The 26,418-nt window shown below is 39.0% G+C and overlaps 2 protein-coding genes across 2 annotated transcripts; one reads left to right on the plus strand and one right to left on the minus strand.

Annotated features, from left to right (window-relative positions):
• The first annotated feature begins 13,258 nt into the window (after positions 1-13,258).
• LOC121638632 lies at positions 13,259-16,006 on the plus strand. The gene is made up of 3 exons (XM_041983516.1): positions 13,259-13,426; positions 15,124-15,803; positions 15,924-16,006. Exons 1-3 carry the CDS (start codon positions 13,367-13,369, stop codon positions 15,982-15,984), a joined length of 801 nt encoding a protein of 266 aa, XP_041839450.1. The 5' UTR covers positions 13,259-13,366; the 3' UTR covers positions 15,985-16,006.
• Positions 16,007-16,635: 629 nt separating this feature from the next.
• LOC121638631 lies at positions 16,636-18,549 on the minus strand. Its single transcript, XM_041983515.1, has 3 exons — positions 18,315-18,549; positions 16,839-17,518; positions 16,636-16,718 (listed from the first exon to the last, which is right to left on the minus strand). The coding sequence occupies exons 1-3, from the start codon at positions 18,372-18,374 to the stop codon at positions 16,658-16,660; spliced, it is 801 nt and encodes a 266-aa protein (XP_041839449.1). The 5' UTR covers positions 18,375-18,549; the 3' UTR covers positions 16,636-16,657.
• Positions 18,550-26,418: the final 7,869 nt, after the last annotated feature.

Consider the following 26,418-nt stretch of genomic DNA (forward strand, 5'->3'; position numbering starts at 1 on the left):
CCACTTTTTAGAAATAAGAATGCCCGCTCCACCTCCTCGTCCAGCTGAGCGAGGTGTTTGCATTGACAGAAAGGGCAGCTGGAGTAGTTGTGTTTTCTGGGCGGATCCAGGTTTCAGTCAGGGCTAGGACCTGAATGTCAGAGATATTTATCAATGAACTGATAAATTCTGTTTTGTTCACTGCAGATTGACAGTTCCAGAGACCAAAGGTAACAGAGGGTGTGGCAGACTTGCATGCCATTGGAAAGGTTAGGTTTTGCGGATTGCTGTGTCTATGGGTGACATGTCTTGGCCTGTACCCATATCTGACAGGGATGGGTCTGCTTTGCCCTGAGCAGTACACAGTGGGTGTGACCCGAGTCATGGCCCCAACTGGTTGTAGAGAGAAGGTGCTAACGACAGAGCCCCACACCAGCAATGTAAACCATAACCAGAAACCAAGACAGAAACTCAAGCAGTAAACTCACCTAACTGACCAACCGATTAAAAATCAGTGCTTGTTCAGTGCTTGGATGCTGGATGAGGTGTGTGTGTGGTGAGGGAGGGGGTGGGGGTGAACTATAAATCATCTAGTGAAAAAAGACCTATTCTTTTGCAAAGTATAGTACAATGAAATATGTTTAAAGAAGACAAGCAAGAAACAGTATGGTTGAACCAATTTTCTGGCACATGAACTTGCTTCAGGATTAAATTACTGTAAGTCTCATTGTGGTAATGCACACTTATGAAAATAATTATCATTATTAGGTCTGTACATCTCCAGTGTAAAATACTGTGGCCTTTAAACTGAGTCAAAGTTAAAGAAATATTTCTGGCAGAATCATATTCCAACACACCACTACTTGCCGTCTGAGACTTCAGGATCTTTTTAACAATAAAAACAAAAAGTCTGTAACAGGCTGTCACAAACATCACACCTGACATCTCATTCCTGGCTAGAGGTTTAAACCATTGTCTTTGCATTCATTAATGAATAATCTGTGAGGGGAAAAAACGCCATGGGACAGGGAATATAAGTCATGGCATCAGTTGGTCAACAACAGATCAATCACTCAGCTGTTGATGCTTGGCTAACAAAGCAAAGTGCTATTGTTTGATGACCCCAATTTACCTCTGTCACCTCTTGTCCTTGCTGACTCAAACAAAGCTCAAAAGAGAGCCGTGTTTTCAGGTTTTCATTTTGTCCATCAGCACTCTTCTATTGCCTGGGAGAGAGCAAGGGCGAGGGGGGGGGGGGGGGGGCTCCTGTTTACGGCTACCTCTTCCATCTTGATGTTCCATCCAGCACAGCAGGTTTGGCAGCACTATAGTTAGCACAATAGTGAGTGGTGGTTAAGAAACTACATGTTATCTTCTCTTTGCTGATACACGCAGAAAGCAGTGAAATACTTGTCCCATTTTTAGTCGACAACTATCATCAAGAAGCTTTTTGTTAGATTATAAAAAATGTGCAATACATTGCACCATCTCTGAGTTGTAAAATTTTAACAGCACTCATTACTCTTACAAAAACCACAGCCATGAGAGAGGTTGGTCAGGACAAAGATGTGCTGCACTTATCTTTCTTTTTCTTCTTTTTTGAAAGACTTCATAAGAGCTCCGTTTAGTCAAAATGCTATGGAAGAGACTAAAATTACTAAATTAAATATTAATATTTGAGAAACCATTTAATGCACAGAATTTCCTTGTGGCAACAGTTTTTGTCTACTTCAAGTGTTTACTGTTTATGACCAGTGAAAGTATGATTTGTCATAGTTTCCTACAAAACTTTGTTTTATTCCCTAAAAAAGAAATGTGGACTAGTGCACAAACATTACATTTGTTTGCATGTAATGACTGTCCTTCCATTCCTGTGGGAATCTTCAACAGATATGCAAACTCCATATTTATTTGTTTTATCTCTGGGAGTGCCTCAGATAAAGTTAAAGAGGAGATGTTGAGGATGTGGGGCAGGAATAAAATGGAGAGGAACAAGAAGAAAGACCACTTCTTCCTTTGTTCAGTATGAGAAACAACAGATCTCCTGCAATAAAATAGCCAAGCTTGTGGTGCAAACAAAGACACATTAGAATTATTGGGAATGCAGAATAACCTGTTTGTCTGCAGAAGCATTATCTAGACTTGAATGCTCCTACCTGACTATAAGAGCAGAGACTGACTGCAGACAGAGCAGTAGGAGTGAAGAGGGTGTAACCTGGATATTTTGCTGAGGTGCAGCATTTCTTCACCCCAGATGTTGAACAGTTGAATGTGAGTTCCTTTTCATGTTATTCGTTATTACAATATCTTTATACTGAATATGTCAGCCAACATTACTGCCAACACTGTGTGCACAGAAATGAGCTGACTTTTGGGAAAGTACAAAAATGACAACCCAGTGGGTCCAAGCTGATCTTTAGGCATTTAAACCACAACTTTCTCTTTCCTACTCTTTCAGCTTTACAACAAATTGTCACTTGGGTGATTATTTTGTCAAATACAGACTCTGCATACAGATTCTTCCCTTTGGGGAGTAAGTGCATAACCTTGAATTCAATTCAGTTCATTATTCACCTCCATCACATCCATGTGTCTGTATTGTATTGTAGCTGCTTGTGTATACTACTTCGTGTGGTAGCATCACAGACAGCAGTGTTCAATTGTGGAAGCATCACTAATTATCAGATTTTTATCAATTTGTTTTAGTGATTTAAAACAAAAGTGCTTTGATCATTGTGTATGTGTATCGTGGTAATTGTTGAATGTAAAGACCAGATTCAGTCTGCTCTGTCTGACTGACACCTACAAACCAACAGACTGACTGAAACTATTGTTTAGTTATATGTTTATGACCTGTCAGGTAACACTCCTTTATAACTAATTTTAATTAATATTAATTATGACTTGATTTTGATAACTGTCTTTGGACACCTAAGCTGTCCTAAAGATGTGTAATATGTGTACTGATGTACTGAAATGGATGTAATTAACAAATGTGATTTTTAATTAACCATAAATATATATGCATACATTTTTTTCATGTTTTTAAATGGAAGATGTAAATATTTGAGTACTTTTGTCTTAATTTATAACATAAAAACTGCAAAAAACAGCTCAGTCTCATGAGAATCTGTAAAATATAAACAGATATAAGCTTCCAAATTCTGAGGTGGAAGCATTTTTTTATTCATATGTTTTCATTTAATAGTTCTGTGGCAGTTTTAGCCATATCATGTAATGGGAACCATATGTAGTGAGTATAACGGCACATTCACACATGCACTGTTTGGTCCACTGTAACCTAAAACTTTTCATTCAGCATGTGAAACTGTACATATTCCTAATCTAACCATATATTTTTATATCTAAAGCTAACCATGTATTTTAAAATTAAAATGTTGTATAATTTTAACTTGACTGGTAACTGGAACCATTAGCATGTGTGGGTGAGGTAGATAAGCAAGAGTGGCAGAAGTAGAAAAGCAAACATGCTATTCTATTAAAAAGTGAAAGATGCAAATGAAACTAGTAAAGCTTAACTTGACTCTTTAAAGCATTCTCTCAAATAAAGGTCAGGGGCTTGATGCCATCTACTACACCAACCTAAGGCATTTGTTAAGAGTGGCAATAGTCAACATCATTATATCAGAAAGGAAATGTGTGGTGAAGTTATTGATAGCGGGATGGGAGCTGTTTTGCAGAGATTACATGCATGAGCAAAACATAGACCCTGGTCAGTATTTTAGCCTGTATCGAGAAACAGCTATGTATTTTTCCATGGACCAATGCAGGCATCTTAGAATTTTTATGATGTTACATGAAAGAAAACTCCATCAAAAATCAAATCTTCAAATAAAAGTGAAGGTTATGCCTTTTCTCTAAACTCTCTCCAGTGAGTCAAAGACAGTCCGATGTTGACTCTTTCCTCTTGCTTTGTTGTTTTCTTGCTTTCTTTTCCTTACTTCCCCGATGATGTCCTCTTGGGTTTCTTTGCTGAATCAGCTATGGTGCATGTTGAAAGAAAGGCAGGGTGTTGATATCTGGTTGGCGTGGTGCCATAAAGTGAAATGCTGCTGTAAAATTCTGCACTAAAGCAAAGAAGAAAGGTCCTACAGGTCAGTGGTGCTAAACTAAATATCATCTACCAAAAGACATAAAGCCAACCAAAAAAAAAAAAATGTTAGAGATCTGGAGATGAATGAAGATAAAATATCACTTTTATCAAATTGCCATTATGAGTTATTAATATTTCCTTCTTTTCAATGAATACAAGCTTTCTAAGTCATATAGTGCTGAGTACACATAGTTAATATCTTGCAACAAATGAAGGTAAATGGGATTTAGTTACGTTTAACTGTAGTTGTGTTATTAGTTTGAGATTGCATGTTTGCAACTAACGTCCCTCCAGGGTAGCTTAAGATGCCGAAGCCGTTTATGATCGTTAAATTGTCTCAAGCAGCTATTCCATTGCAACACAGTAATAATACATGTTAAAAGTAACCATTGTTAATTATATAATACACCAATAGCAAATTTAAAGAAAAATTAACAAATGCCGATTTTGCCTTTTGAAATTCGCTGGCAAGTTTTGCAAACAAGATAAACTTTCATTATTAGTTAAAGTATCAGAAGTTGATAATCGACTGAATGGATTCCAGGAGCAGAAAAGGTTGTTCACGGCAGCTCTGTGATGCACCGATATGGTTGTGTTGTAGTTGAGTGTTTCTCCTCTCTCCTCTTATTGCATCCTGTCTCTGTTCAGATTTTGCAAACACTGGTCAAATCTATCCAAGGCCTTTCAACCATGTTTTCACCATGACTACTATGACACAGACTTTACTGGGCGAGATACAAATTGCAGGGGGTATGTCATGTGAATGAATTAACAGAGGAGTTATTTGGAGAAAAACAGAGGAAGGTAGCATCTAAAGGCTCACATGGTCTGCATTCATAAATACACCTAAAGGCTTACTTTATGAAGACCAGAGATTTATCCTCCTTCTTTTTTGTTCTTTTCTTGAGACTGATTGGTTTTGAGAGATTGAGATGATAATGTTGTGAGATACAAATGAGGAGGCTGTGAAAAATCTCATTTAAAAAAGCAAGGAGAAGCGCAGCCTTGTAAACAAAATTCTATTTCACATTGTTAAAAGGTAATTTGTCTCCATCGTGCCTGGCATAGCCTTCATAAATAAAACAGGAATGCACACTGCAGGTGAGGTTTATTTTTTCTATTTTTCCCTTAGTTTTTGTTTTGTTTGCTTCAGTGCTTGCATGCAAATAATACATCTAACGAAAGAGTTGATAGGAAATACGTTAATGATGCTTTAACACAAATTCTATTCCTATTTTTTTTTTTTTTTTTCTTTTTAACACAAGTGCATGCACTTGTAGTTTTAGGCAAGGCAAGGCAGTTTATTTGTATAGCACATTTCATGTACAAGATAATTCAAAGTGCTTAACATAAAACAAAAGCATTACAGATATTTTGAAATAGTAAAAGGCATCAACACATAATCACAATAAAATAATAAATTACATTATTTACATTTAGGAAGTGATGCAGAAATACGCTTGTTTTATAAAGCAAAAATGGACAGATAATGCATCTTTTACACAAAGCTTTAAAGCTCTGCAAAATGGCTCTCTGGACAAGACAAGGTAATTTTTTATCTATTGTGGATGTGAACTGGGTTACCACCATAGTACAAAATAAAGAACTAACTAATGTTTTTAAATAAAGATATAATAACGAATGCAGATTTTTTAGCAAATTTTCATTTTTTTTCATGGAATAATTGCATTGAATTTTCATAATATAATGACACTAAAAGCACCAGTAATATTTCTCTCTATTTTTCTTGTCATGTTGGAAACCATAGTGTGAGCATATACATATATATATACATATATATATATATATATATATATATACATATATATAAAATGTGGTTATTAAAAAATAACAACTTTCCTATAGTAGATATTTATTAAAAAATTTAAATTGTCTTTAACAAAAGATCCCATATATATATATATATGTATATATTAGTGCTGGGCATCGATTAAATTTTTTTAATCGCGATTAATCGCATGACATGCTGCGATTAATCGCATCGTTAGGCGCAAAATGTCTCTTTCCTTTAAAAGAAGGCCTACAGCTATATAAAGAAAATGCAGTATATTTTGGTTTACAAACACGACATCAGGGGTCTCCAACCTGTGACTCTGGAGCTGCAAGTGGCTTTCTGGACCTTCCAAAATGCCTCTAAATATGTGGCTAAAATAATTTGTTTAAATCTATCTTTCTTGTCATTAGGTTGGAAACCATGGACTTTTTTTCCCTTTCTTTTACATCATTTTCCACAAATATCTACATTCCTTAGCAGAAAGTCTGACTATCCTCTTATTTTATAAATGCTTTATGTTTTTCTTCATTTTAAAACCTTAAAAATGGAAATAAAAATGTGGTTCTTCAAAAATAACAAACATCCTATGGTGGCTCTTCATTAAAAATATATATTAACTTGCCTTTTTGAAAAGTCCCGTAACATTTGCGTCACTAAAGTAGTTTTATTTAGCTGGCTAAGGGAAAAGTGGCTCTTTGGATTGGAAAGGTTGCAGACCCCTGCACTAAACACATAAACAGGTTTAGCAGCAATTTTCAGATAGAATGTTTCTTCATATATATTTATAAAATCAAATATTTATGACAAAGAAGGATGAAATGTTCAGGATTTACTAACTAAAATGTAAAAAGTCAGCAGGATGAATTTAAAGCTGTGAAGCTGCTTCCTTCTAATCACAGAAGGAACAATATGTGATGAATATCAGCATCAGGTGAACAGACAGAAAGCAGGATTATAATCTCACAGCTTCTAGATGGTGAGGAGAGAGAAATATTCACAATATGCACAATAACTTCCATCCATGCACCTTCAGTGTTTCATTATCCATGTTTCTGGCCTATAATTTCTCTAAACTTTAATTTTCAGCCTCCGCTACCGGGAGTTAAGGGGTTAACATCTCATTTCCAGGTGTAGCGTCAGGTCTGTAGATGTAACTCTAAACATGTGTGGTATCCACAGAAAGTCCAGAATCTCAGCTACCAGCTCAGTAAAACCATTTCTATCACCACCAAACACAGTTAAGACAACAAATTATTTAAAGAGCAGCTACACAAAGTCCGAAAAATATGTAAACACAAATGATGTCTCCCCGTGTCCACCCCACGGCATGAACATGAACAAATGACTCCTCTACTGAAAGTTCACATCTCACAGGTTCCACAGCTGGAAGTTTCATCTCGCTATGACCAAGATTCACCGAACCAGAGGTAGAAGAAGACCCGATTTATGCGTCACGTTTGTAAAAGTCAGAAAGCATGTCGTACCTTTGCTGTCTTGCATAAATTAAAACCGCATTTATTAAAGAAAATATAATAAAAAAGTTTCCCGTCCAAAAATTACGATGTTCTGTCCATCTGCATGTATTTTGACAAAGAGAAATGTTGGTTCTTTTTTTCTTCTTCCTGTTACAGAAAGAAAACATCTCTTTATTTTAATAAACCCGCTCTCTCCCGATCATGTCAGACGCACCGCTGCAGCAGGAAAGGGACACATGGACGCCATGTTACTGTCTTCAAAGCCAGTGGCCAGCAAAAAAAAAAAAAATTAACGCTCGATTTAAAAAATTAATGGCATTAATTAAGCATTGCGTTAACGCGCGATTAACGCGTTAACGTCCCCAGCACTAATATATATATAAATACATTATATATATATTTATATATATATATATATATATATATATAAATATATATATAAATTATGATATCATGTAAAAAAAACAACCATACTGCAATACGATCTGAAACAAACTTAGGCTAAGCTGGGTTGTGACTTATCTTTTCACTTTTTGTAGTAAACACAAAAAGTGTATTAAATATTTTGTTCATCAAGATTTCATCACCTTGTTTCTTGGAAGTTAATTGACATATGTCCGACTAGTATAAAGAAGTACTATGAAATAATACTCTAGGCAAGGCAAGGCAAGTTTATTTGTATAGCACATTTCATGTACAAGACAATTCAAAGCGCTTTACATTAAACGTTAAAAGCATTACAACGGGGTGAAGGAAGAATTAAATAGTACATTAAAAGCAAACTTAAAAAAAAAAAGTAGAAAGACTTAAATAAAACAGGAAAGCTAAAATTAAAAAGAAAAGATTAAATGAAAGAAATATAAGTTACAGTGTGATGAATCAACAGTTTTTTTGATAAAAGTGTTTAACCCTGATTTAAAACTGCTGAGAGTTTCAGCAGACCTGCAGTTTTCTGGGAGTTTGTTCCACATGTGAGGAGCATAAAAGCTGAACGCTGCCTCTCCATGTTTAGTTCTGACTCTGGCAACAGAAAGTAGACCTGACCCTGATGACCTGAGGGATCTGGTTGGTTCCTAACGAACCAGAAAATCTTAAGTGTGTTTTGGCCCTAAACCATTCAGTGCTTTCAAAACTAACAGCAGGATTTTGAAGTAAATTCTTTGACAGACAGGAAGGAGGTTATATGAACCACTTTCTTAATCTTATTGAGGACTCGATCAGCAGCATTCTGGACTAACTGCAGTGTTCTAATGGACTTTTAAGGGAGGCCTGTTATTTCACTTTGGTCTTCATTTAACCAAAGGATGTTCTGTTAAACCCAATCTTTAATTTAACTGATGCAGTTGATCAGTGTTTCGATTGGATTATAGTCTCCTGTTGAGAATGTTATGTAGATTTTTGTGTCATTGGCATAGCTATGTAACATTATTTGTTGTTTTATCATTTGAGTGGCAGCATGTAAATGTTGAACAGCAGTGGCCCCATGATGGAGCCTTGGGGAACTCCACAGGTTATTGTAGTTCGCTCAGATTTGTAGTCGAAACTCAAGACCAGAGGTGACCGAGCTTTTTCTGTCTGAGCCCCTTAACTCTGAAACCACCTGCCTGAGGAGATAAGGCTGGCACCATCAGTTTAATCTTTTAAGTCAATTCTTAAAACGCACTTTTATCGACTGGCTTTTTTATAACATTTTTATTTACTTTATTTTCAAAATGTACTCGTGCATGTATCTTTTCATTGTTGATTTTATTACCTTACTTTGCTGTGTGCTGTTCAGCACTTTGTAAACCTTGTTTTTTAAAAGTGCTATAAAAATAAAGATTTATTATTATTATTATAGACACAAAGTAGTGCCTGTCTTTTAAATATGACTTAAACCAATTAATTGCAGTGCCAGAAAGTCCTACCTGGTTTTTCAGCCTGTCTAGTAAGATTTTATGGTTGACCATGTCAAATGCAGCACTAAGTTTCAGTAGTACCAGGACTAAAATGCTTCCACTTTCTCTCAGGCGGATGCCATTTAAGACTTTAACTAGAACAGCCTTAGTGCTGAAAACCTGACTGGTAGACATCAAAACAGTCATTTAGTCTCAGGAAGTTGTGTAGCTGTTGAAATACAGCTTTTTCTGTAATCTCATTAAGAAAGGCAAGGTTTGATATCGGCCTATAGCCGAACTTAGACGAGTCTAAGTTTAGTCTTTATCAGTAGTGGCTTGATGACGGCTGTTTTTAGGGGTCTGAGGAAAGACACCTGAAAGCAGAGACATGTTTACAACCTGAAAATTATCTGAGGCCATGCATCCTGAAATATTCTTGAAAAAACATGTTGGCAGGGCATCAAGACAAGCAAGTGATGGTTTTCAGATGGTCTCATCCAGGTTTGTAGGCCTGATTGAAAAAAAGTGTGTCATGGTGTTTATGTCTCCTCTGTGTGGACACATTGATGACGTATGTCCTGCCCCTAGCATAAAGGTCGGTAATTAAAAAAATAATAAACAATGACAAACTGCATAAGCTGACCAAAAGTGAGTGAAATGCATAAGAAAAATAAATACATAAATAAATAAAATGGCAGAAAAAGTGAACTGAAACCCATACAGTTTTAAAAGGAAACACATACTGCTTCATCTTCATTTATTTTGATTCTATGTATAAGCAGATGAATCATCCAGTGTTTATTCAATTTTTAAATGATAAACCAAAGAAAATCATTGGGACAGGATGTTAGCTTTTTTTCTTTCTTTCTTTTTGTCATCCAAGAATAAATTACAAATGGGTAAAATGCGTCTACAGCCAACAGAAGCACTTCATAATTTTGGTATACTTGTTGCCTGATATCAGAAAGAATTATACACTCATTTATTCTGTTTCCAGCTCCAGACTGAAATTACATTCACTCTAATTGATTTCTGTAGTGTAAGGGGTCATTTTTCCCCTATTAGTGACTGTGATGACAATAATTAAATCAAACACAGTTTTAGAAAGAGACGATGTGGTAGAGACGGGTTACTTTTAAAGCAGTTTGTATTGGAAGCTTGACCAGGTGACCTCCCCTATTTCACACCATGCTTGATTTCTTATAATGTTTAAGTACTGTGGTATTTGCACAAAATTGAGCTCCTGCCCATAATAAATATTCCCTTTTACAGGTTTCTTTTTTCCCATGATCAAAGCTGGTGACATTTATTTTATTTTACTGTCTAGACCATCCTTTGTAAGGTAAGAGAACATAGGGGCAGCTTTTTTCAGAATTATGTAACTGCATCTTTACTTCCACTTCTACTTAGCATAGTGTAATGCAGAATAATTTATCTGTTCCCTACGAACTGATTATGAGCATTTGTTTTTTCACCAATTATTCATTAAACTTCTAAAACAACCAGATTACCATAAGCATCATCTTCAAAAAGAAAAAAAAAAGGAAAAACCTCAGATTCTAATGTTGTTTGTACGTATTGACAGCTTACATCCCTGACGGACCACCGTACTGTGGTGGAGAGGGTTGCACGTCCCCAAGATCCTGAAAGCTTGATGTTGGGGGCTTTATGCCCCAGGTAGGGTCACCAATGGCAAACAGGTCTCTAGAGGAGAGACCAGACAGATTGCAGCTTAGAAGACCCCGATAATGCAGAACAATGTTGGTTTAAAGTTTCCCTTGTCTGGAAGTAGGTCACTGGAGGCAGGGCCGAAGGCGAGCAATTGGTGTTTGGGCCTTTGCCCATGGGGCCTGGTCAGGCACAGCCCAAAAGGGTCACATGGGTCCCCCTTCTGTGAGCTTATCACCTGCAGGAGAGGCCGTGGAGGATGGATGCAGTGTGAGCTGGGCGGCGGCCAAAGGTGGAGACCCTGGTGGTCAGCTGCATGTCTGTGACATCTTGGACATAAAACTGACATTTATTTGCAATACAAAATAGGTACAAGATTTACAAATTTACATGAAGGAATGCAGCTTGTTGCAATCCCCAACCTGTACAGAGAACTAGACTATTGTGGAGATTTCTACATTGAGGACAGAGATAAAAACAGAGAGATGTGTAAGTAAAACAGTGGAATTAAAAAAAATTCTGAGTTACACTGATATACAATTAAACTACCCAACTTAAGATTTAACTGGACAAATACACAGTGCATAGCAGAGTGAGAGAAATTTAAACAAACACAAACTATACCTAAGTAATCAAAGTACAGGCTCTTGTAAAACAAAACTAAAAGGAAAATAAATAAAAAATAAAAAAATAAATAAATAAAATAATAATAATAATAATAATAATAATAATAATAATAAACAGCCCAAAAGACATGGTTTGGTTAATATTGTTCAAACAGGACTGTTTTGTTGAGCTTCTGGCACATTGTTTCTCTGGAAGCTAAGCGTCGTCATCTTGGCAATATGGTGCAGGCTTAGCTTAAAAACAGGGACACAACTAATGTCAGCAGCATATGGTGGTGACTGTCTATGCCATACTGTGTGCAGCTGATGTGCTACTCCAGCAAAAACACATTCTCTGACCTGATCCTCTTCCGTACAATGTACAGGACCTCCAGCAGTCTGATGGGCTGTGATTGTCTGGAACTTGCTGATGCCTGGCGAATGAGCCGCTCTGCTGCTCTGATGACCCTTACTGTGCTTTCTGGTGGAGAACACAAGTATGCCAAGCCAAGCCAACTTTATATATAAAGCACTTCACGACAGCAGCCACTGAACGAAGTGCTGAACATAAAATGATTAAAAACAACAAAACATTTTGCTGCACATTTAAGTAATTTTTCAAAGACAAAAGCTGCAATTTTAACATGTTCAAGTATCCAGAATTATAGCCATGTTAAAAACTTTTGTAAGAAACCAAACCGTTTGTAAGTCCATCAAGATTTCAGCGAAATAAGAGTATTTGCGTTTGTACAGAGCACCCTCAGATACAACAGATCTTACGAGAGAGCAAGGCTGTGGCAAGATGGCCACTGGGTGAAGACGTTCGAAACTCCGCCATAAAACATCTAGTATTACTGTAGATATCTGTGGTCCTCCCCTCCAGTAATTTGTTGGCAGACACAAAATGCCAGAAGCCATCAGACACAAATGTGTCCTGCTATAGATGGATGGTTCATTACTTTGAGTTGGGAATGTCCTCCCATTAATCTTGTAGGGCAGGTTGTTCAAAAAGTTTAATCCGGATAAAAGCTATCCGGATTTGGGAATCCCATTTTTCAGGATGGCGGATCACGTAATTTGGCTTACTTTTACCCCGGTCTTTCAAAGCAAAATAGGATTGGATCACCCTGATCCAAAATCCCGTTTTTCAGGATCACCAAAACCGGATTTCCAGCTTGTAGATCAATGTGTGCAATGTGAAGAACAACAACAGGTAGACGAGACGGTTTGCATGGCTTTGCGGGTGGAACCACCCGTATGGGGCTATTATTGTAGCAATATTATCTACAAATCCGTGTTGAAAGTCACAAATGCATACAGAGAGTCGTGTATCCGTATCTTAATTTGTGTGTGCACAGTTGGATTCGCAAATGTGTAAATAAATCCACAAATGTGTGATGAGATTTCTGTGTCTGTACAAGAATCTGCAAATGTGTAAAACAACTTGTGTGTAACCTGGTTTGCAAATGTGTAAAAAAATTCCACAAATCTGTATTTAAAGTTGCAAATGTGTAGACCAATCTGTAAATGCGTGCTAAGATCTGCACATGTGCAGACCGATCTGTATCCACAGAGAGACATGAATGCCGGGAGTATTTCAGCTACAAGACCCAGAAATACAGACAAATCGCTGGTTACGAGTCAAGCAGCTTCTGGATTGGCTCTCTCTACACACGTGGATTTTGCTACACTTGTTCCGTGAGAAATCCACAAATGCGTGTCAGGATTCGTATCCGTAACGCTTGGGTTTGCGTGCCCTGACCGCTGGCTCACAGGCTGCCTCACTCCGGCTGCCGTTGGTTCGCTTGCTCTGCTTCTACTGAGTGCGCGCGAGTTTCACCAGGGCAGGAAAGATGGCGGTGGCTGCTAATAGCGAGACGGATCAGATGTTTGGGGCCACAGATAATCCGTGGGTAAGTGACGTTCAGATTTTAAAAACAAATACAATGTAACATATATAATGAAATACAAATGTGAAGTTATGGAAAGGCTATTAATTTGGTAATTAGTAATGCAAGTGAACAGGGCTATTTGCCTCTAGCCGTTAGCTCTGCCATTCATGATCTTAGAAGTCACAAATATGTTCGATTGTATAGCATTCTTTGTGAATTTGGTGTAATTGTTAAGTCAAACCTCCGTTACATCTTAAAATATGGCAAATACAGCATTTTCCAACGCTGGTCCTGGTACTCTTATACTACATGTTGTAAATGTCTCCCCCCCTCAAACACTCATGATTCAAATGAGTGGGTTGTTATTAGGCTTTTGAAGTTCTTGATGATAAGTTGATCATTTGAATCAGGTGTGTTGGAAGAGTGACACATTTAAAACATGCAGGATAGTGGGCTTCGAGGACTAAATAAAGTTTTTCAGTTTTAGCTACTCTATTCCATTTGATTCTGTTTACTGTCATACTTGGACCGTGATTGTGGGTCTGCCAGGTCCTGGATCTGTACTAGAGATGCGCGGATGGCGGTTACAGCTGCGGACTCCGCAGCTAATCCGCGGGTCGGGCGGGTGACATGACGAAAAATAATATTTTAATTAAATTCGGGCGGGTGGCGGTTGAACTATCAAATGAAAAACTATATATATAGGCCTATATCGCCTACGTTGTTCATATGTTAGCCTAAGTTCGAAAAATTGAGCACACTTTTCATCAGGCAGTAATTTGGCCTAGTAGCTTACTTGCTCTACGCATGCTGCTTTGTTTGGACCAGAGATCAGATCAGAGAACAGAGATGGCAACGCCAGCGAAAGTGGTACGTGACAAACTTAAAAGTGGAGAACTAAAAACCAAAGAAAAAGAAGGACGAAAAAGTGCTGCCTGGGACAAATTTTTCGAGGTGGTGAATCAGGATGACACCAGTGCAGGTTATGTCATATGCAAAAGCTGTGAAGCTGTCTATGTTTATGACAGTCATAAGACGGGTACGTCTAACATGGTGCATCACACTTGTGTCAAACCCCAAACCTCCACAAACACCTTGACAGCTTTCCTCCGTCAAGACAAGCTTTGGGGTGCAATAGGCCTATACGTTTTTGGGGTTGCTATATGGACAATTAAGAATGTGAACGTGCACGCTGTGCGGTGGAAATAATTTTGGAATGAATGAGCTAGTCTTATCGAGGCTTCACAGTTTGTTTGCTATGTGCCAGTTTGCTTGTAGGCTATTGCCAGCATTATTGTGGCCCACTTATCACCTGTAGACCTAAAATCAATCGGCGGGTTGCGGGCGGGTGCGGTTTTGAAAATTGGTCAAAAACTTGGGTGCAAATGGATAGCGGACGGATTGTGAAATTTTGCGTTGGGTTGCGGATGAAAAAATATCCCATCCGCGCACCTCTAATCTGTACCAGAGGCAGTCTGCAATTAAAACAGTGGGCTAATAATTTACATCTTTCATTAGCTGCACAGTTACCGGTAGTTGGTGCAGAAAAACATTTCAATGAACATATTTTTTTTCTTTTTTTATTAGTAATTAACTTAAGTGGGCTCTAATATTAGAATTTTACCATGCCTTTAGTATGTTTAGAAAGTCAAAATTGATATAGTGTACTGTAAAAGAGTTGTATGTTAAACTAATGTCTTATCTTTTCTGTTTGATAGATTTTACTGCGACACAACATTCTTGAGAGGCTACATTCTCGACTGCTCCACATTTTAAATCACAGACCATTAGATTTGGACCGTATGGAATTTGTGTGCACTCAAGACCTTGTTTTCTGCAGTGCCGTTTCAAGCAATATTGGCATTCCAGTGTGTATAATGGACACACTGTCTGAACTGTGTAGGTTGATCAGGGATGAAAAGGAGCATGCCCAAAATCTCCAATCAAATCTTCTGGTACAAATGGGCACAGGTCATGCTGGACGTCCCAAGATTAACTTTAGTCAAGAGTACCTTCAGTATCTTCTTGGAATTCCCTTATCCGTCACAACTATTGCAAGATTGTTGGGAGTGTCAAGACATACAATCCACAGAAGACTGTCAGAAAACAACATGTCAGTGGCTTCACTGTATAGTCAAATGACAGATGATGAGTTGGATTCCATGGTCACAGACATAAAGATGACAATGCCACACTGTGGTTACAGAATGATGAAAGGGGCCCTTAAAGCCAGGGGTCACGTGGTTCAGTGGGAACGGGTAAGGGCTGCAATGCACCGGGTGGACACCATAGGTGTACTGACAAGACTGACTTCAATGGGATGTGTTGTAAGACGCTCATATTCTGTGCCCTGTCCAAGGTCTCTCATCCATATTGACACCAACCACAAACTGATCAGGTAAGAATGATCTTGTGTGTATACAGTTGTATAAAGTAATCTCAATTAAAAAATCTCAATTTTAACCTTGGCCAATTTATATATTTATTTTCATTTCTCTTTGTCTCTCTATCTCTACAGATATAACATTGTTATTTTTGGCGGCATAGATGGGTATTCCAGGAAGGTAGGTTTGTGTTAAAATTGAATGCAATTATTATGGCAAGTCTATTTTTTTGATCATGTATGATATTTGATTCAGTTATTTTGAATATCATGATTAAATGGATAATTATATTCTTTAAAATTTATCCTTTTATTCTATATAGTTTGTTTCTGATATTCATGCTATATAACTATAGACTTGTTCGGGACAAAACCATAGTGGGAATGACAATGAAATCTGTTCACAATTCTATAATAAAGTGTATCATGTTTTATAAAAGCATACGTATACATTGTGTAAATATACAAAGATCGGTAAACTACATCACACAGACTGATATATATATATATATATATATATATGTATATATTCATATATGTATATATATGTATATATATATATATGTATATATTCATATATGTATATATATATGTATATATATATATATGTATATATACATATATGAATATATATATATATATACATATATATACATGAATATATACATTGTTCATTGTCATTCCCACTATGGTTTTGTCCCGAACAAGTCTATAGTTATATAGCATGAATATCAGAAACAAACTATATAGAATAAAAGGATAAATTTTAAAGAATATAATTATCCATTTAATCATGATATTCAAAATAACTGAATCAAATATCATACATGATCAAAAAAATAGACTTGCCATAATAATTGCATTCAATTTTAACACAAACCTACCTTCCTGGAATACCCATCTATGCCGCCAAAAATAACAATGTTATATCTGTAGAGATAGAGAGACAAAGAGAAATGAAAATAAATATATAAATTGGCCAAGGTTAAAATTGAGATTTTTTAATTGAGATTACTTTATACAACTGTATACACACAAGATCATTCTTACCTGATCAGTTTGTGGTTGGTGTCAATATGGATGAGAGACCTTGGACAGGGCACAGAATATGAGCGTCTTACAACACATCCCATTGAAGTCAGTCTTGTCAGTACACCTATGGTGTCCACCCGGTGCATTGCAGCCCTTACCCGTTCCCACTGAACCACGTGACCCCTGGCTTTAAGGGCCCCTTTCATCATTCTGTAACCACAGTGTGGCATTGTCATCTTTATGTCTGTGACCATGGAATCCAACTCATCATCTGTCATTTGACTATACAGTGAAGCCACTGACATGTTGTTTTCTGACAGTCTTCTGTGGATTGTATGTCTTGACACTCCCAACAATCTTGCAATAGTTGTGACGGATAAGGGAATTCCAAGAAGATACTGAAGGTACTCTTGACTAAAGTTAATCTTGGGACGTCCAGCATGACCTGTGCCCATTTGTACCAGAAGATTTGATTGGAGATTTTGGGCATGCTCCTTTTCATCCCTGATCAACCTACACAGTTCAGACAGTGTGTCCATTATACACACTGGAATGCCAATATTGCTTGAAACGGCACTGCAGAAAACAAGGTCTTGAGTGCACACAAATTCCATACGGTCCAAATCTAATGGTCTGTGATTTAAAATGTGGAGCAGTCGAGAATGTAGCCTCTCAAGAATGTTGTGTCGCAGTAAAATCTATCAAACAGAAAAGATAAGACATTAGTTTAACATACAACTCTTTTACAGTACACTATATCAATTTTGACTTTCTAAACATACTAAAGGCATGGTAAAATTCTAATATTAGAGCCCACTTAAGTTAATTACTAATAAAAAAAGAAAAAAAATATGTTCATTGAAATGTTTTTCTGCACCAACTACCGGTAACTGTGCAGCTAATGAAAGATGTAAATTATTAGCCCACTGTTTTAATTGCAGACTGCCTCTGGTACAGATCCAGGACCTGGCAGACCCACAATCACGGTCCAAGTATGACAGTAAACAGAATCGAATGGAATAGAGTAGCTAAAACTGAAAAACTTTATTTAGTCCTCGAAGCCCACTATCCTGCATGTTTTAAATGTGTCACTCTTCCAACACACCTGATTCAAATGATCAACTTATCATCAAGAACTTCAAAAGCCTAATAACAACCCACTCATTTGAATCATGAGTGTTTGAGGGGGGGAGACATTTACAACATGTAGTATAAGAGTACCAGGACCAGCGTTGGAAAATGCTGTATTTGCCATATTTTAAGATGTAACGGAGGTTTGACTTAACAATTACACCAAATTCACAAAGAATGCTATACAATCGAACATATTTGTGACTTCTAAGATCATGAATGGCAGAGCTAACGGCTAGAGGCAAATAGCCCTGTTCACTTGCATTACTAATTACCAAATTAATAGCCTTTCCATAACTTCACATTTGTATTTCATTATATATGTTACATTGTATTTGTTTTTAAAATCTGAACGTCACTTACCCACGGATTATCTGTGGCCCCAAACATCTGATCCGTCTCGCTATTAGCAGCCACCGCCATCTTTCCTGCCCTGGTGAAACTCGCGCGCACTCAGTAGAAGCAGAGCAAGCGAACCAACGGCAGCCGGAGTGAGGCAGCCTGTGAGCCAGCGGTCAGGGCACGCAAACCCAAGCGTTACGGATACGAATCCTGACACGCATTTGTGGATTTCTCACGGAACAAGTGTAGCAAAATCCACGTGTGTAGAGAGAGCCAATCCAGAAGCTGCTTGACTCGTAACCAGCGATTTGTCTGTATTTCTGGGTCTTGTAGCTGAAATACTCCAGGCATTCATGTCTCTCTGTGGATACAGATCGGTCTGCACATGTGCAGATCTTAGCACGCATTTACAGATTGGTCTACACATTTGCAACTTTAAATACAGATTTGTGGAATTTTTTTACACATTTGCAAACCGGGTTACACACAAGTTGTTTTACACATTTGCAGATTCTTGTACAGACACAGAAATCTCATCACACATTTGTGGATTTATTTACACATTTGCGAATCCAACTGTGCACACACAAATTAAGATACGGATACACGACTCTCTGTATGCATTTGTGACTTTCAACACGGATTTGTAGATAATATTGCTACAATAATAGCCCCATACACCCGGAGCATGTAACATAATATGTGCATGTATTGACCTGTATAACATTGCGCCCCTCTCTTTGACAATGTTAATGACGCACGTGAGCCCGTGTGGTGATGGACAGGACGTGTAGTGAGAGATGCAATCAGTAGAAATTTTTTATTTATTTATTTTTGACAGGTTTTTTACTGATTATGCAGTGATGAATAACAGGAAAATTGAATATTGTTACTGGATTTGTTTGGGGGTTTATTTTGTGGGGACATGATGTCACGTTTTTATTTTAGCCATTTTTTACTGTTTTATTTGACAATGCTGAAAGGCTTAATAGGAGCCTATCCCTATGTTAACCACCTTATCACTGTAACGGTTAAATAAGTCAAGTGCAAAAAAAAATATAAGCATATTCACCAAATAAAAAGTTCCATTATTTGATCAGCTGTTAGGTTGTAGGTTGCAGTTTTTTGCTGAAATCTGCCTTGTAATCCTGATCTCTGTTGGGATCAGGATAATCCTGTTTTCTTGGATCAAAGTAATCCGGATTCTGCTAAAAAGTTTTGAACAACCCAAACTGGGTGTTTTATCTGGATAACAACCAGGATTGGATTATGTGATCTAAGTGGATTTCGGAATCCGGATTTCCGTTTTGAATTACACGTTTTCAAGATTTGATCATTTCCAATAACCTAAATCCGATGGGATTACGTTTGAACAACCACCCGTAGTGACCCGTAGTGATCATGACTTAAAGTGCTATAAGAAAGAGGGAATGACCCCTTGTAAATGTTTCTGTTACTGCACAGTTTAAAATTTTCACCTCTGTTTAGTGGATCAGTTGTTCTTCAACAATTAGCCATAGCTTTATACCACCCATCAGTCAATTAATTGGACGTACTTTTCTAAGCTTTGACTAAATGAAGTGCATCTTAAGGACGATATAAAAAAAAAAAAAAAAATACCAATTTGGTCAAATAAACAACTGCCAACTGAAACATTCCAAAGAATACTGGCTTGGAATTTCGAAGACTGGGAGCGTCTTTCAAAATAGTGAGCTCTGTGAGAGGTCCAAATTTCCTTTCAGCAATTTTTTTAATTCTGTTCTCTTTATCTTCACCCAGTTTCAAGGCAAAATTATGCTGGACTTACTTGGGGAAAAAAAAAACCCACTAATTTAAGTACACTACTTATTTACTGTTGGGTAGATGAAGAAATAAGCAAGAGCAGTTTCTCTCACCATAACACTTAATTAAGAACATTAGTGTGGTGCACAGGATTTTACCCACATAGAGTTAATCAGAAAGTGACATTAGTCCTCTTGCTGTTAATTTAAGCGCAGCAATAACAAAGAGGGGGCAATATTATTAAATCTTCCAAAACATGCTTACAAACAGTGGGACTGTCCTTCAAATACAAATGAATGTAACCCTTTTCTATCACCGCATTTTATAATAGCATTTCCTTTGGCAACTATAAATATTTTTTTATGTGGACGGCAGATATGTCCGGTAAATAGACCCAGGCAGGATTTTTAATTTAATGCCTGATGATTTTTTTTTCTCAAAGAAAGACAAACTGTTAAAAATAGTTTTTCGGTGTCAGAAGTCAAATAGTGTAAGATATAAATGTTAATTTTGGAGTATTCTCTGCTGCCCTTGATGATATAAAAATTTTTGCCTGCAAGTACGTTCTTCAAATGTCATTAAAAAACTGGCATTTTGCCCTATCTGATATTTTTGCATTAAATCTGGCTTTCACTTTTATTGCGATATAATTCATTTAGATGTTGATTTTATTAAAATTCTTGCAAGATGCTGTGAGTTTTTGTTGTAAATATACATGTCTGTGAGGTTTTAAATACTGTGAGAATTGATTATATGCACTAATAACAGTTATAATGGCAAAAATCAATATATGTTTTGTTTTTTATTATTCTAAAAATAAAAATAAAAGTTTCTTTTCAAGACAAACCTAAAGCTATGTAAAGATGCATAGTGAGTATCACCTCTTTGTTTCACACTCCCCACTTTTGTGACTAAAGTTTTCATGTAAGTCTAGGCCGCTGGTTTTCTTACCAGCACACATGAGACAGAAATAGCTACTGACAAGTTGTTAAATGAAATAAAGCATTTACCCAGTTATTTCACTCAGAAGCACTTAGACAACAAAAACAAAGCTACTGTAAAATAGTATGAATAGTGGAATGCCAACATTGAAGCAAAACGGAGGAGAGGGGAACAAAACATTGACCTGCAGACGACCAGGATCTGACATTAGCTCTAGAAAACTATGGTTGTGGCCAAAGTTGTCAATAAAAAGAAAGGGACATAACCTGGATTAACACTGGCTTGGTATTTCCAAAATGTGGAGCATTGCGAGAGCTAAAGAGGCTACAATTTGACTCGGAGCTAGCACCTCTCCAGGACAGTAGGTAACAACATAAACGTTAAAGGTTACTTGATATGTTTTACAAAATATATATATAAAATATATAATATTACTTTATGTGTTTGCACTTTGCATATTCATTAGAAGACGAGGTGAGCTGAGGTTAGATGAAAGATGAACTTGCCATATAGAGGCTCGGCACACAGTCTGATTTAGATAGCATGAAGCCTTAATTTGACATTCACACTGAGGCTACATGCCACTTCCTGGTATTCTTAGTGCAGGATTATATCATCATTAAGGACTCAGAATGCACATTTACTTTGTAGGATTTATAATACACCTGTTGGGTGATAAACAATATTTCAGTCAAACTTAAGCTAGTCTTAGGTTAAAATGGACAATGAGGGTTTATTTTTGCCTCAACATCTACTTAAAACTGGAGTGTAATTTGGAATTGAAAACTTTGGATTAAAAGTCATTGTAACAAGTTTAATGTTACAATGACAATATCTTGAAAGCTTGTTTTTGTAAAAACTGTGACCATCACCGTTGATTTGCAATATTTTCTGTTTTGAAACAAAAACAATAGAAACAGAATTATATTAAAAGATCCATCCATCCATTCATCCATTTTCTTCCGCTTATCCGGAGTCGTTCGGGGGGGCAACTGCCTAAGCAGAGAAACCCAGTCTGAACCCAGCTCATCCGGAGGGATACCGAGGCGTTCCCAGGCCAGCCGAGAGATGTAGTCCGTCCAGCGCGTCCTAGGTCTTCCCCGAGGCCTCTTCTCGGTGGGACGTGCCCGGAACACCTCACCAGTAGGCATCCTAACCAGATGCCCGAGCCACCTCATCTGGCTCCTCTCGATGTGGAGGAGAAGCGGCTCTACTCTGAGGCCCTCCTGGATCACTGAGCTTCTCACCCTAGCTCTAAGGGAGAGCCTGGCCACCCTGCGGAGAAAACTCATTTTGGCTGCTTGTACTCGCAATCTTGTTCTTTCAGTCACTACCCACAGCTCATGACCATAGGTGAGGTTAGGAACGTAGATCGACCAGTAAATCGAGAGCTTTGCCTTTCGGCTCTGCTCCCTCTTCACCACGACAGAACGATGCAGAGTTCGCATCACTGCAGACGCCGCACCGATCCGCCTTTTGATCTCCCACTCCATCCTTCCCTCACTCGTGAACAAGACCCCGAGATACGTGAAGTCCTCCACTTGGGGCAGGACCCTATTGCAGACCCAGAGAGATTACTCCACCCTTTTCCGGCTGAGGACCATGGTCTCGGACTTGGAGGTGCTGATTCCCATCCCAGCCGCTTCACACTCGGCTGTGAATCGCTCCAGTGAGAGCTGAAGATCACGGCCCGATGAAGCCAACAGAACCAGATCATCCGCAAAGAGCAGAGACCCAATGCTGAGGCCACCCAACTGGATCCCCTCAACAGGGGCTGCGCCTAGAAATTCTGTCCATAAAGGTTATGAACAGAATCGGTGACAAAGGGCAGCCTTGGCGGAGTCCAACCCGCACTGGAAACGATTCTGATTTACTGCCAGCAATGCGGACCAAGCTCTGGCACCAGTCGTACAGGGACCAGAAAGCTTGTACAAGCGAGTCCGGCACTCCATACTCCTGGAGTGGCCTTCTCCAAGTCCAAAAAGCACATGTAGATTGGTTGTGCAAACTCCCATGCCCCCTCCAAGACCCTGAAGAGGTTGTAGAGCTGGTCCACTGTTCTACGATCGGGACAAAAACCACACTGCTCCTCCTCGATGTGAGGTTCGACAATCCGATGAACCCTCCTCTCAAGCACCCCTGAATAGACCTTGTGACAAGTGTGATCCCACTATAGCTGGAGCACACCCTCCAGGCCGTCTTTTTGAAGAAGACGTGTTGGTAGGATTGAGAAGGTCTTCGAAGTATTCCTTCCACCGCCTCACAACGTCCCGAGTCGAGGTCAGCAGCCCCCCCCCCATCCCCACTGTACACAGTGTTGACAGAGCACTGCTTTCCCTTCCTGAGCTGCCGGATGGTGGACCAGAATCTCCTCAAAGCTGTCCGGAAGTCATTCTCCATGGCCTCTCCAAACTCCTCCCATGCCCGAGTTTTTGCCTTAGCGACCGCCGAAGCTGTGCTCCACTTAGCCCGCCGAAACCCATCAGCTGCCTCTGGAGTCCCACAGGCCAAAAAGGCCCGATAGGACTCCTTCTTCAGCTTGACAGCATCCCTTACTGCCGGTGTCCACCAACGAGTTCGGGGGTTACCGCCACGACAGGCACCGACGACCTTACGGCCACAGCTGCGGCTGGCCACCTCGACAATAGAGGCACGGAACACAGCCCATTCAGACTCAATAGGCGCATTCCGACAGAGAAGTTCTAAGAACGCAGTTCTAATAACTGTCCTAGTTCTAAGAACGGCCCTTCTCCAGGGGAACTGTTTCATGTTGCATTCGCACATGAGTTGGGGGCGGTAGCGGGACCGATGCGACGCATACGTCTGCGACAGTGACGTGTGATTTAGCGCCACATAACAACAAAACAACCCGCTAAAAACAAAACAACTCGGCAAGCTAATATGGAGAACGAAGAGATCGTAGTGTTCATGCTCTGCTTGATGGAGATGTTACTGATGGACGATACAACCAGGCATCTCACGTCGAGGCTGGAAGGCTCCTGAAAGTCAGAAGATGAAGAATCCAGCAGCAGGAGATACGCCACGGACAAAGGAGACGACGTGTAAGTTTAACTTAATAAACATGAACATACATGTATACATGATGTACACATTTAAAGAAAAAATGTTCCATAGAAAATGCATAATTTCATTTTTTTTTTTTTCATTTTTTTGTGTTATGTGCAAAATAAAGATCTCATCATCTGCTATTAAGCTTTGTGTGTTTTATGGAATCATCAGTAGAAAGGTCAAGGAGTAATCCGTCACTGGAGGGTTGGTTGTGACTGACTTATGGTTTAGAATTATGAGAACATAGTCACACAGATTTAGCGTATATGAAGGTAAAAATATAAAAAGGGTGGTGAAATGTTTACAGGTGTGTAATTTGTGTCCACAAGTATTTGATGTCAGATCTTGGTTAAACATGATAAACTTCGTTCTGTGATATGGAGCATATTATAAAGTTGATAAACTAACGTAATTTACACCCAGGGATAAGACTTAAAATGTAGCGACCAAAGATGGATTATTTAATATTTCATAGCTGTGATAAGTTAATAACAACTCAATATTTTTATTAGCTAATATTTTATAGATGTGGCCAGAGCACATCTAGCAGACACAAACTGAATACTTCAGACTCTTTACAAAGTCATTTATTTTTTTATAGTGAATACAACAGAGCAAAAATAATTATTTACATGTGTGTGAGTGTATGCTCTGCATATCACACTGGCTTTTCCTGCCGCACGCAGGAGTCATTTGCTGCGGCGTTGCCCGAGTAGGCATGTCGGTGGAACACACTGTCGAATTTACTGTTTTTTCCGTTCGTCCCACTCCGGTTGTCGTGGTCCTTAATTTATTTGTAGTCTTGTGTGAGTTTTCTACATGCGCTGCTTCGCGTTATCCCGCGTTCTCTGACTGAGAGCTGATCGTCAGGAATATTTTTATATTCCGCTGCGAACCTTCAAAACCTCTCTGAAAATCCTCTGTGGTGTAGACGGTCAGAAGAGCTTCGACCTCCTCGTCGGTCCATTTATCGCTTGCTTTGTGGTTGTTTTTGTCCGTATGTGCAACCGTGTTTTTTAAATGTGGGGGGGACACAAAATGCGGAAATCTGGCAAGGGGCGTAGCTACCAGTCACGAAACACCTACGTCATGAGGGTTCTTATAGAACCCCGTTTAGATCCTGCCTCGGAGCAGGAGCTAAAATGGTTATAGGAACTGAGGGCTTTGGTCCCTAGTTCCTATATGTCGGAATGCGCGAAAAAAACGGCCTGGTTCCTGAAAAGGTTATAGGAACTGCAAAAGGTATCTACAGTCGGAAAGAGCCAAATGCCCCCGCCTCACATGGGACATGGTTGAAGCACAGCCGCAGATGGGAGTTGAACTTCTTTCTGACAGGGGACTCTGCCAGATGTTCCCAGCAGACCCTCACAACACGCTTTTGGGTCTGCCAGGCCTGACCGGCATCCTCCCCTACCATCTGAGCCAACTCACCACCAGGTGGTGATCAGTTGACAGCTCCATCCCTCTCTTCACCCGAGTGTCCGGAGCCCAAGCCATGCGTCGACGTGAGTCCAACTATATCTAGCCGGAACCGTTCAACCTCACGCACCAGCTCAGGCTCCTTTCCCGCCAGAGAGGTGACATTCCACGTGCCTAGAGCTAGCTTTTGCAGCCGAGGATCAGACCGCCAGGGTCCCCGCCTCTGGCAGCCGCCCAGCTCACTGCACCCGACCCCTATGGCCCCTCCTGCAGGTGGTGAGCCCACGGGAGGAGAGGCCCATGTCACCCTTTCGAGCTGAACCCAACCGGGCCCCATGGGCAAAGGCCTAGCCACCAGGTGCTCGCCTCCGTGCCCCACCTCCAGGCCTGGCTCCACAGGGGGGCCCCGGTGACCCACATCCAGGCAAGGGAAACCTTGGTCCTTGCTTTCTCATCATCATAGGGGTGTATTAAAAGATGCTAAATTAATAAAAAGAAAGGAAAATGCAATGATTATAAATTTTCCTTAACATGTTTACTGCTGATCTTTAACAACTATCTTTTCAGAAACAGGTTATTTCAGCCCCAGGCTAAAAGCTATATCAAAGTAAGTGACAAGGCAGGAAGGCACTCTAGCTTAAAGGAATAGGAGAAAGTTGAAGTATTACCTTAAAATGGAAATTTAAGCTTTACACATTCAATCTTTTTTGTTAAAGAACATGGTTTTATGAGTTCAGGAGGTAAGTCAAATATAATTTCTACAGTACAGCACGCATGGCCAAGTATGACCCCAGTTATGATTGAGTTTCAAAAGCAATTTCTAGAGGCAAAACAAGAAGCAGATGCTTGCAGAGAAATGGGAAGAAAACATTAGAATGAAGCCAACAGGAACAGTGAAAAAAAGAAAGAAACA

Source organism: Melanotaenia boesemani, chromosome 4, assembly GCF_017639745.1.
Source record: "Melanotaenia boesemani isolate fMelBoe1 chromosome 4, fMelBoe1.pri, whole genome shotgun sequence".
Classification (NCBI taxonomy): Eukaryota; Metazoa; Chordata; class Actinopteri; order Atheriniformes; family Melanotaeniidae; genus Melanotaenia; species Melanotaenia boesemani.

Bases quoted from the DNA above. Each gene is read 5' to 3' on its own strand.
- LOC121638631 (XM_041983515.1), bottom strand. From the start codon at position 18,374: ATGGCGGTGGCTGCTAATAGCGAGACGGATCAGATGTTTGGGGCCACA. The intron at 17,519-18,314 runs GTAAGTGACGTT...TCTGTTTGATAG, and splicing joins GGGCCACAGATAATCCGTGG to ATTTTACTGCGACACAACAT. The intron at 16,719-16,838 runs GTAAGAATGATC...CTATCTCTACAG, and splicing joins ACCAACCACAAACTGATCAG to ATATAACATTGTTATTTTTG.
- LOC121638632 (XM_041983516.1), top strand. From the start codon at position 13,367: ATGGCGGTGGCTGCTAATAGCGAGACGGATCAGATGTTTGGGGCCACA. The intron at 13,427-15,123 runs GTAAGTGACGTT...TCTGTTTGATAG, and splicing joins GGGCCACAGATAATCCGTGG to ATTTTACTGCGACACAACAT. The intron at 15,804-15,923 runs GTAAGAATGATC...CTATCTCTACAG, and splicing joins ACCAACCACAAACTGATCAG to ATATAACATTGTTATTTTTG.